The sequence below is a fragment of the Lutjanus erythropterus genome, chromosome 14, assembly GCF_056507025.1.
Source record: "Lutjanus erythropterus isolate fLutEry1 chromosome 14, fLutEry1.hap2, whole genome shotgun sequence".
Classification (NCBI taxonomy): Eukaryota; Metazoa; Chordata; class Actinopteri; order Lutjaniformes; family Lutjanidae; genus Lutjanus; species Lutjanus erythropterus.
The window spans coordinates 36,576,509-36,588,720 of NC_139330.1; the positions used below are offsets into that span (position 1 = coordinate 36,576,509).

At 39.3% G+C, this 12,212-nt stretch overlaps 1 protein-coding gene across 1 annotated transcript in view; it reads left to right on the top strand.

Moving 5' to 3' along the window:
- Window positions 1-11,593, top strand: part of LOC146315924 (cytosolic phospholipase A2 beta-like) — a 55,590-nt gene extending 43,997 nt beyond the window's left edge. Inside the window, exons 23-25 of the mRNA XM_084736592.1 lie at window positions 8,952-9,124; window positions 9,212-9,398; window positions 10,282-11,593. Coding sequence (XP_084592718.1) covers window positions 8,952-9,124; window positions 9,212-9,398; window positions 10,282-10,496 — 575 coding nt within the window. The 3' untranslated portion in view covers window positions 10,497-11,593. The remainder of the gene's footprint in view (window positions 1-8,951; window positions 9,125-9,211; window positions 9,399-10,281) is intronic.
- The last annotated feature ends 619 nt before the right edge of the window (window positions 11,594-12,212 follow it).

Genomic DNA, 12,212 nt, shown 5'->3' on the forward strand with positions numbered 1-12,212 from the left:
ACAATATCCCCTGAATTTGTATTATACAGAGGCACACAACAAGGTTGTCCACTCTTGCCTCTTTCATTTTCATTAGCAATAGAACCATTAGCTGAGAAAATACGAACTGAATCTCTTATTTATGGTTATGACACTGGTACAACAGAAAATAGGATTTCTTTATATGCTGATGATATATTATTATACATAAAACATCCAAAGGTGAGCATCTCTCAAATACTAGCGATAATTACTGTTTTGGAAAACCCACATATATTGAACACCTTACCTTTTAAAGTGACTCCTAATAAATTCACCTGCTTAGGCATTCAGGTGACAAGAAAATTCCATGATCTATTTAAAGAAAATTATTCTCCTTTCATTTCTTGATTACAGTCGTGCAAAATATTGGACGACTCTGCCTCTTTTCCTTATATGCAGAGTGAATGTAGTTAAAATGGCTTGCTTACCCCAATTGTTTTACTTATTTCAAAATCTCCCAATTTATCTAACAAAGGCCTTTTTCTCAAAACTAGATTCCATTATATCCCAATTTCTTTGGAATAACAAATGTCCCAGAATACAAAAGATTCATTTCTGCAAATCTAAGACAGCAGGAATCTTAGCTCTACCCAACTTCAACTGTTACTATTGGGCTGTAAATGTCCATGTATGGATGTAGTACTTCCACTCTCCTACCACCTCACATAAATGGCTGCTTTTAGAAAAAGAAGACTGTTCACTATAATCCAGCAGCTGAATTAATATCTTCATCAATTTGCATTTGGAAGCAATTACATAAACATGTCAATCTCAGCTCATTAGCTCTCCTGATGCCAGTTTATGGAAATCTCATTTGCACCATCCACTCTGAATGTCGCCTTTAAAATTTGGGAAAAGTCTGGAATTCAAACAACTAGTAAACTAGATTTGTATATTGATAGAGACTTTGGTTCATTTCAACAACTGGTTGACAAATTTAAATGATCTAGATCTATTTTGTTCAGATATCTTCAGATAAGAGCAGTGTTGGTCATCTTACTTTAAAAAAGTAATTAGTTACAGTTACAAATTACTTCTCCCAAAATGTAACTGAGTTAGTAACTCAGTTACCTCATTGTAAGAGTAATTAGTTACTCAGCAAAGTAACTGTGACGTTTTTTTTTCAATTTCAGTTTATTTTTCAGTGCAGTTCTCTGTATCAGTATAATACTGCACAATAAACAGAGCAATATCCAACTCTTAAATATTCAGTAAAGTAATAAAAATTAAATATTGAAAATAAATAATATTCAGTTATTCACACACTTTACAATCAAGTGCAAAACTAAGACACACAAATGTAAACTTGGGTAAAAAGAAAGAAAGGAAGACCTGACCATTAAGTAGTGCAAATCTCTGTACCTGTATATTATTGCACAATAAACACTATCGCTCTCTATGTAGATTAAAATGTTGTTCGTTCTCAGCAAAAATGAACAATACATTAATCTATACTAAAATACTCCTCTCATCTAGTGGTTGTAACGTAGGAGAAGCTTTTCGAATCTTTTGTCAGACATTCTGTTTTTCTTCGGAGAGAAGACAAGCTTGTCCTGGCTGAACAGTCTCTCAACAGGTGCACTAGATGGAGTAGCAGCATTGTAACGTAGTGAAATTTTCTTGATGAGAGAAAATCCACACAGAGAGCTTAAGTTTTTTGCTGAAGATCTAAAATAGTCTGCCACCTGGTTTTCTGCTGAAGAGGAGATGTCATCCTCAACCTCCTCAAAGTCTTGCCTTAGCCTTATCCTTTAACTCCTGTGACCGCAGCCAGCGAAGTTTGAATTTTGGAAGAGTTACGGCAGCAAGTATAGCCTCTTCATTTCCCAGGACATCAGCAAATCTGGTTTTGATAGCCTGAAACGATAAGAATAATCACATTAAATGTATGTATCCACACAAATCAGTGTTATTATCATAATTATTATTATTATTATTATTATTATTATTATTATTATTAGTAGTAGTAGTAGTAGTAGTAGTATTTATCATTGTGAGTACTACAGCAATGCTCATTTAATAAATAATAAAATATTCAATTAAAGTTCTTACTGTGACTATGGCGTCAGGAAGATCCCTCAGTATTTGCAGGCCACTTGTAAGAGCTTCTGTATTAATGTCTCTATTGTTGGTAGGAGTGTACCATAAAAACAGTTGTCTTCTCCCTGGAGTATATCCAAGGCAACTGTAAGGGGCTTCATCGCAGTACAGTACTCCTTTAAAAACTGGTGTTCCCTTTCTGTTATCACTGTCAGTCCTGATTTGGAGGAGATGGTGTTAAGGTCTGCCATGGATATTTCAGAGATTCGAGCCAGGGCATCATAGAAGGAATTCCATCGTGTTGTACAAGGTACAAGCAGCTTTTTTGACACCAACTCATCAACTGTTTCAGTAGCCAAAGTTGATCGACTAGTCTTGTTCCAGAGGGCTGTGCATTTGGCAGGAGCACTTCTGTAAATAGCCTTTGTTGCAGGGTTTGACAGCAGCCACTTGTCAATATCTGTGCACGAAATCGGGTTTAGCATGTGTGATGCACAGTGTTGGGCACGTTACTTTAAAAAAGTAATTAGTTATAGTTACTCACTACTTCTTCCAAAAAGTAACTGAGTTAGTAACTGAATTACTCTATAGTAAAAGTAACTAGTTACCAGGGATTTCCGTTACTTTAAAAAGAAGTTGTTGTATGTCAAAGAATTTGAAATTTTCTGAGCAGTATTCTACTCGTGGATGGCCTCTCATCATCGGTTTCTGTGGTGGGATTTTTCGCCACTAGCTTTGTGGTAGCGTGTGTAGTTGTTAGGTGCTTCAGCAGATTTGAATTGCTTACCACAGATGTCGACAAAAGCTTTGCCCCGGGACATAAATTACACTTAACATGCACGTTCTTTCCTTTAATTTCGACAAACTTGAAATAGTGTTTATATCTCCACCTTGTAAAGGCCAAATTTTCCTTTGAATGCTCTGCCATCATATCCCTCTGCATCTGTTTTGCGTGTGTGTGTTTGCCGCACGCGCTGTTCCGGTTTGTGTGTGAAAACACCGGCTCTGATTGGCTTACCATGACACATGACTCTAACCCTCAGCCAATCACAATCACTTCTATCGCATCTATCCAGGGGGTGCATTCAGGTAGCCTCGTCCCCCTCCTCCTCCTGTCAGCCTCAAAGCGTCTGCCGTCCTCAAGATGGAAGCAGCATTCTTGCTGGCTGACAGTGGGGGATGGGAACGAGGCTAGCATTCAGGTGTAGCAAACACAGAAACGTTAGCAAGCTTTGGAAAGCATTGTCTAATTGAATGAGCAGGGACAAACAGCCTGGAGTCATAAGAAGTACGTGCGCTATTCTCGAACCTGAACGCACCCCAAGTCTTGGATGACAAATAAACAGAGCAGAGTAGACTCGCTACGGCTGGTAGTTTCTTCAGTTTATTCAAAGTAAGTAACGCACCGCTTTTGACCGTCAGTAACGGTAACGGCGTTGTAACGGCGGAAAAAATAATTAGTTAGATTACCCCGTTAGTGAAAAAATAACGCCATTACGTAACGGCGTTATTTATAACGGCGTTATTCCCAACACTGGTGATGCACATCTCTTGTGGGGGTCCAAAGTGATCACAACATCACCATCATTATCATCAGTTGCATGTAGAGCATCATTAATGTCTGTAAATGCCACCTCATCTTCATCGTCTTCAGAATCACTCTCCTGTGGCTGGTACCTCTTAAATGCTTTAACAAAATTAGAGCCATTATCAGTCACTGTTGCTGTGATTTTGTGTGTTATCCCATATGTTGAGTATATATTGTCAAGCTCAGCTGCAATGGCCTCATGAGTATGATGCCCTTTAAACCGTCTGCAGAAAAGAGCTGCTTTCTCTCTTTCCATGTTATTTGGATTGATCCAATGTGCTGTCACACCCATGGAACTTCTATTGTGGGCCGTCCAGATGTCTGCTGTGGTTGAAATGTACTCCAGTTCCTCAAATGACTTTTTAAGCTCAATATTCATTTTTTCGTATTCACTGTCTATGAATTTAGCAAAAGTGTTTCTGCATGGGGCAACCCCCCTTCCTCCTCCTCGTATTGGTATTTTACCAATGATAGCTCTGAATGCCTCAGACTCCACAGTGGACAGGGGTAACATGTTTTCAACAGTGTACCTGGCAATCAGTGTGTTCAGCTCGGCTTTGGTCACCTGTTGCTGACCCGAAAAATCGAGCGTTGCTTGTTTTAACAGAGTGGCTCCGTCTCCCTCGCTGGCTGCATTTGGGCTTAGGGTTGGGTTAGCAGCAGGAGCAGCAGCAGCAACAAGTGTCATGTTAGCATGTGTTGATGTGAGGTGCTTCATAAGGTTCGAGTTGCTTGAGGCAGACGTGGATAAAGTTTTTCCTGGAAATAGCGTGCATGTTACATAAACATTCTTGCCTTTAACTTCAATGAGCGAGAAGTAATGCCGGTACTTCCAGTTTGAGAACGCTACCTTTGAACGTCCCGGGCTCAACGCCAGTCGCTGTCTTGTTGTGTTTAGCAGTCAGAGCGTGCAGTGAGACAGCATGAGCAGGGCATGATCCGCCCACCCAGCCAATCATCATTGCATTTGCAATGGCATCATCACCCCCCCTCCCTTCCCCCCCTCTTCCCTGCTCTCTCCAGGCAGCTGATGTGTGGCCAAAACCTGACACTTGCGCTTCATTCAACCAAATTGTAGTAACGCGTCACTTCACATTCTCAGTAACGGTAACGGCGTTGCAACGATGGGAAAAGTAATTAATTAGATTACTTGTTACTGAAAAAAATAACGCCGTTAGTAATGCCGTTATACTCTAACGCCGTTATTACCAACACTGGATAAGAGATTATATTCAGAAGTATATACCAGACAATTGGACTCGAGTCATAGGGACTCGGACTCGAGTCGACTCGAGTCGCAAATTTGACGACTTGCAACTTGACTCGGACTTGGAGAGTCAGAGACTCGAGACTCGACTTGAGACAAGATGACTCCCCTCGACTTGAGACAAGATGACTGCCGCCCCCAACCCCCGCTCCGCAACGGGGAAACGACAAACGAGCCCCTCCCGCATCACTCTTTCACCTGACTGCTGCTCTCTCCTCTCTCTCCTCCCCCCGCGCGCGCCCGCTTCACCACGGTGCAACGAGCCCCTCCTTCACCTGACCGCAGCGCTCTGCTCTCCTCCTCTCTCTGCCTCCTCTCTGACAGTCAGTCAGCTGTTCCTGTCAAAAACATGACGTGTCGTGACTTTTATACCTATGGATGTTAACATTAGAGCTGGACAGTATTACGTTACAAGGCTGGTAAACATACAGCTTCGCTGTTTGTTTTTGTTTTGTTAGTTTTTTTTTACCCTGCGCTACGTTGACTTTGCTCGTCTCAGCTATAGACTGTAAAGGTCTCAGCTTTATGGTCATCACCTTTTTAAAAAATATTTAATAAATCTCTAAAGCCTCTATTTTCTTCTTCTCTTCTTCTCTTTTATTTTCTTCTCTGTTCTTCTCTCTTCTCTGACTTCTACCGACGCACATAGAGCATACTGAACAAAAAAAAAAAAAAACATCGTAGTAGTTTGATGGCCAAACCATTTGTGTGTGTTTTGGGAGGGGGGGTTCTTCACTATATTAAGGACAACTGGGGGGGGGGGGGTTATTATGATAACTCAAATATTAGATTTTTTTTTTCACAAATAGGCCTGTTTTGAAATATTTTAAATAATTACTCCATAATTTAATGAGGTCCCACCCATAGATATAGAAATAGAAGTATATAGTCTTTATCTATGGTCCTGGCACCCCCTGCACCCTCCAACCTGGGCCCAGGACAACAGACCTGACTACTGTTAGTCTCCCCCCTTCGGCAGGAATCATGGCAACAGCAAGTGTCCCAAAAGTGGTCAACTTTTGATACAAAAACTACAAAAACTTGCAACGCCTCAATCACGGATAAAGAGGGCACCACGTCAAACTTTATCCGCCACTTGAAGACACATGAGGCCAAGTAAGTGAAACCTGCAAACAGTAGCTAGGACGTTACCTTGACTGCACGACCAGTAGCTAGCAAGATAACATTATTTTTACAAGTGTATGTGAATGTATAAGTGGATTTTGTTGTTTACCCCAGACCCCAGAAAATTACAACAATTTTGGTTTTGGTTATCCCCAAAAAAACTTTTTTTTTTTTTTTTCAACCACATTAAGATCATTGGGGTCATTGGGTCCTATAGTTTGTTCTCACAATGCAATTGGATCCAACATTTGTATATAAGGCCCGTCCTCAGGTCAAAAGTCACACAAACTCCAATTTTCAGCAGGTCTTTCAAATTATACAATAAAAACTGGATAGCCAAATTGTCAAATAATATGAGTCTGTTTGAAACATGTCACATCTTTATTGGAATGTAGCCTTTCCCCATCTGCCTTGGTCTAAATTACCAAACATGTAATGTAAGAATAGATCAAATTAACAGCTTTATGCTTTAATCCATGCAGACTAGACTGCATGCTCTTTTTTGGATGAGGAACAATAGTGAGAGACTTGACATAAACTGCGGCTTGACTTGACTCGACAACCTTGTGACTTGACTCGACTTGACTCAACAACCTTGTGACTTGACTCGACTTGACTCAACAACCTTGTGACTTGACTCGACATAACCTTGTGACTTGACTTGACTTGCCCATGACAAAAAAACTTGGGACTTGCTTGAGACTTGGACTGAATTACTTGATACTTGCTTGGGATTGGAGGGACTTGTGCAATTGTCTGGTATATACCATCCTATGACACTATAAGTGACTCTACCCTTAGATCAGTTGTCACAATGTCACCATATACCCCCCATTTGGTATCAACATTGTATACGCTTTTGCAGGATGAAAAGGTGGACACATCTTGCATTAGAGAGAAATGGGAAAAAGATTTAAATATCCAGATTACAAAGGAACAGTGGAACCAAAATTTAAAACAGATTAATCAATGTTCTATCAATGTCAGACGCTGTCTAATGCAATTTAAAATAGTTCATAGATTACACATTTCTAAATCTAAGATTAATAAATGGTTCCACTCTGTTTCATCATCTGTCGATGCTACTCTTGTACATTCTTACATAATGTGTCCTAAGATTATCGTATTGGAGCAACATTTTTGATATAATTTCAGATGTTCTTGATTTTCAAGAATTGAGCCAGAGGCACAAATTATTATTTTAAATACTTTAGAGAGATTAAATAATCTCACACTGGCTCGTAGGCAATTTATTAATTATTGTCTTATGTCCACCAAGAAATGATTGTTGATGCTATGGAAGGATAAAGACATTCCAAATGGCAAAATGTGGCAAAATGACCTTGTCAACACCTTTGAGCTGGAAGGAATGATCAGGTGAATTTTTTTGATGCCGTTTGGCAACCTTTTATTCACTATCTTGAGAGGTCACTGAGTAGAGTTTAACCTTGCTTATTTGTAGTCTTCAGCACTGCTATAAAGTAGATCCTTTGGGTGGTGTAGCAGGGTGTGGGTGGGTGTAGAATATTTATTTATTTATTTACTTATTTTTTCTTCTTCTTTTTATTTTTTAATTTACTAATTTGATTTTTTCTCTCTTTTCCTTTTTATTTTTCAACTATGTGGCTTTCTATTAGTTCTGTAATGAGAGTGATGTCCGTATAAGTTATGCTTATCTCTTGTTGATGATGATCTATGTTATGTTTGTATTTATATATCACTTTTCTCTATATCTGTAAATCGATTCATGAATTGTGCATGCTAGACTGCACTCTCAATAAATTGTTTGAACAACAGTTGCTGAGTGAGGAGAAACGTAGTAAAACTTTCACAATGGATGGAGATCAAATTCTTGTAAATTTGTCATTGAATGCAGCACATTAAGTTGTTTCTTACCTTGTAAAACACAGTCAGCTGGGGCAGCTGTTTAGCTTGGTTGGTAGAGCATCTGCCCTGTGTATGGAGGCTGTGAGTCCTCTGCAGCAGCCACTGGTTCAACTCCCACCTGTGGCCCTTTGCTGCGTGTCATCCCGTCTCTCTTCACCCCCCTTTCCTGTTTACTCTTCAGCTGTCCTATCTAATAAAGACAAGAAAAGCCCAAAAACATAACTTAAAACAAACAAACAAAAAAAAGTCAAAGTCAGTCATGGCATCACTGTACTGGTGGCTACTCTGTGTCTGAAATGTGTCTACCTGATAACATTTAATAGCTCTTTGAACACAGTTTCAACTGATTTCACCATTTACACTACATTTATTAAAGAAGAAAAGGTTTTATTGATGGTAAATATTTCATTTTACAAACACAGTAAACAATATCCAATATACGCCACATCTTTGTCGCATGTGATGCATTTTGTGAGCTGCTGAGTTAGGAGAAACTTCATGAACTTTGTAAAATGCTGACAAAGTATTCATTGTAGTCTTCAAATATCATACATTAAGTTACCTCTTTTTTATGCAAAAATCATTGTGTTCCCTTGTCCAGCATGTTGTCTACTACTGTTGGGCCAGTAAACAGGGCCTTGTTTCTTTTGGTACTGAGAAGAGTTGTCTCAATGTTCCTAATTGTGCGTTCAAGGAAAAACCCAAATGTCTCTTCCCAAACAAAGTAGTGACTTTCCAAAGAAGGTTTAGCTGTAGAAGTGCACTTTTGACCAGCATTTTGATGGTACTCAGAGCCAAATACTCAAACTAGTTATATTTGCTTTGGCTCAATATGTGGAATTTGCAGAGCAACCACAGATGAGGCCAGGTAGAGCCGACTGCAAAAAGACTGACACAGATATAGAATTTCAGCTTTCTGGAGGCGTGGCAGCATCCCTGTACATAATGCACGACTGGCAACATGTATGGCGATTCTTGCAACTAGCTGAAGGTTTATTTGCTATGATTTCCTCTGTTTTCCAGAAACACATCCAGATGCCTTCCCAAACAAACTGACACCCAGTGATCCCACCCTGCACCTGGTGGATTCTGGTCTTGCCATCAATATTGGCTGTGTGCCTATCCTGCGTCCAGAGAGAGATGTGGATGTCATCATATCTCTGAGTTACTCCTGGGATCCAGTGCACATCTTCAGGGTAAACTGAAGGACAAGGAAGACAGAATGATCCTTCCATGTATTCTATCAGTCAGTTTACTCTCTATTTTCATGTTTAATCTGTCAGGTCCTGCAGAGAACAGCTGCTTACTGTAATGACCATGGCATCCCCTTTCCCAATGCTGACTTTGCCAGTCTGGAAAAGGAGCCTTACAGGGAGGTCTACATCTTTGAGGATAAGGAGAATCCTAAGGCCCCCATAGTGGTTCATTTCCCACCCGTGAATGTCACATTCAAGGACTTCAAACATCCAGGTATCCCTATTTTAGTGGCTGAATTTCACTGCAACAATGTGTTTTTGATCACTTTAACACTATAGCAATACAAAGAAATCTGATCAAGATTTACTCCTCAAACTAGTCTGGTTATCTTGAAAGGTATGGAGCAGTGAAGATTTTTTCAGACTGTCATCCACAGGGACAGAATAAAATATAAAATAACAATATTTATAATAGTAACTTTAGTAAAACAGATTTAAAATAGAATAATAAGTTTATTTATATAAGACCGTTCAAGAGCAGACAGGTGCTTGACTGTGCAAGGCTCTAAACATGATTATAATAATCTTGAACTGGATTCTGAATTTGATGGGAAGCCAGTGTAAAGACATCTGGACTGGTGTTACATGATGCCTTTTAGAGGGCTTTCTCAGAAGCTTGGCAGCAGTATTTTGGTATACCTGTAGGCAGTTTATGGATATTTTGCTAAGATGGATGAAAATGGAATTACAGCAATTGAGATGGGACAAAATAAATACATATTGTCCCTTTTAGCAATGGACACAACAGGTCTGAGTTTAGTGATGTGTATGCATTCCTGCATGACGATAAGTTCAACATTTTGAAAGTTTACTACAGCATGTCAGTATTTTTCAAATGTCCTACCCCATCCAGGCTATGACTGGTCCCAACTAGCCAAACCCAAACCTTGCTTATCTTTTCCTTATTGTCTTCTGTTTTACGGCTTCAGCTGCAAAACCTTAACTGACAGTTGAAGTGATATCACAGGGCTCAGTGGGCTGCTTTCTCTGCTGCCAGTGCCTTCAGGATATATATGGAAGAATAAATATATTTCTATTGTGTGTTGTAATGTGCTTTCTGGAACATGATTTAACCAGCTGTATCACTGAATTTACAGGTGTGAAGCGTGAGACTGAGGAAGAAATAAAAGCTGGCCAGGTGGATGTGAGCAGCAGCGACTCTCCATACACCACCCAAAACTTCACCTATTCAAAAGAGGATTATGAGGCTCTGGTGGACTTAACCACTTATAACATGATGAACAACAAGGAGAGCGTCCTTGGCATCTTGCGTAAGGCCCTGGAGAGGAAGGCATCAAGTCACTCCATGTAGCATTTATTAACAAAGTACCCTGCTGACGTCTGGTCATACTGTCCAGTTATAAGCACCCAATTCTGCCTGTGCAGTTTTAATAGTTGGTGTTATTTACTGAATGAGTTCACATCTGGGTTCTAATGTAAAGTATCACACACTATCATTTTGAAGGAGACAGATTTCCTCCTGTGCTCTGTCTGTTTTTATTTTATGCAATACACAAATTAACCCTAACTTTTCTTAAATTTTAACAATCTGCTTTTTTCTCTTCGGATGACATTTATAATATTACTAATAATAACATCACTGAGACATTGCTTTTGACAACACAGTGCTTTACATGGAAGAGCCCAGATCAAAATATTTCCAGTGGGTAAAGTAAAATCAGGCAGATAAAACAAAAGATAAATAACACAAAAATGAAAAAAAAAAACAACTACAATAAGGCCAATTAGTAAAAATAAAACAAACAATAATAAAGGACCTTTTGATGATCAAATGGTGTACTTGAGTTAATAAAAGGCTTTTTTAAAGTTTTGAGACATGATTGAAAAGAAGTTTCTGGTTCACCTGCCAGAGGATCTGGGGCTGTGTCCTGGCTCATTGTGGAGCAGAAATTCATTGATGTAACAGGGAGTTCAACTATGATGTGATTTAAGGATGATCAATAAAATCTTCAAATCCATTCTAAAACTAACTGGTAAACAGTGAAGAGAGGCCAGAACAGGGCAGACATGATGTTGTCTTCTGGGACTGGTTAAAAGCCGTTCAGCTGTGTTCTGTATCAGCTGAAGATGTGAGATAGATCTCTGGTTCAAACCTAAATACAGTGAGTCACAATAATCCATCTGACTTAAAAGCATAGGTGACCTTCTCAAGATCAGGCTTAGAGCGAAATAATCTGATCTTTGAGATGTTCTTCAACTGTTAATAAAATGATTGAAGAATGCTTGTTTGTCACATGATAGTTCACTATCACACATCACCCCCAGGGTCCTGACTGATGGTTTGATGTTGGAAGACAGGGATCTGTGATGTTTTTGTAAAACAGTGATGGACTTTGGAGCATCCAGTGCTTCATTTCTAACAGACGGGATAAAAGATGGTTAAAATTGCCTTTTTCACTGTTTTTATTGGGTAATATATACTTGTGTAGCATATGCATAACAGTGGTATTGGATTTTGTGTTTGATTTTGAGCAAGTCCCAGTGGTAGCATGTATGGTCAGAGTGGCAAAGGGCCAAGGAGCCAGAGGGGCCACAGAGCCTGTCCTGACCTGCCTGGGGCCCTTCGGAAACCGTTTGCCATCACCACACAGTCACAACTAACACCCCAATGCTCGCACAATTCCTTTAAACCAATTTGCTCCTTCTGTCAGTCTAAGAATAAGTAAATCTAGGATGAGAGGACATAGAGAGGAGAAATAGAATATTTGCTATAGAATCTCAAGATCAGTTAACATTAACACAAATAGGATATTTTAGAAAATGAAAAATGTAGATGATAACACTGAACTCTGGCTCTACTGCCAGGTAATTAGTGAATTAATTGATTTTAAATTCAATATTTAATCAATAGTCAATGTCAGTCCAGTACTTGTCATCCTGCATTAGTCCAGTTATTACCAATACTGGAATTTAAGAGCATTCATATCAAGTACTGTTCTTGTACTTAACTTGAGTATTAACATTTTATCCAACTTTATACTTCTACTTCATTACATCCCAAAGGCAA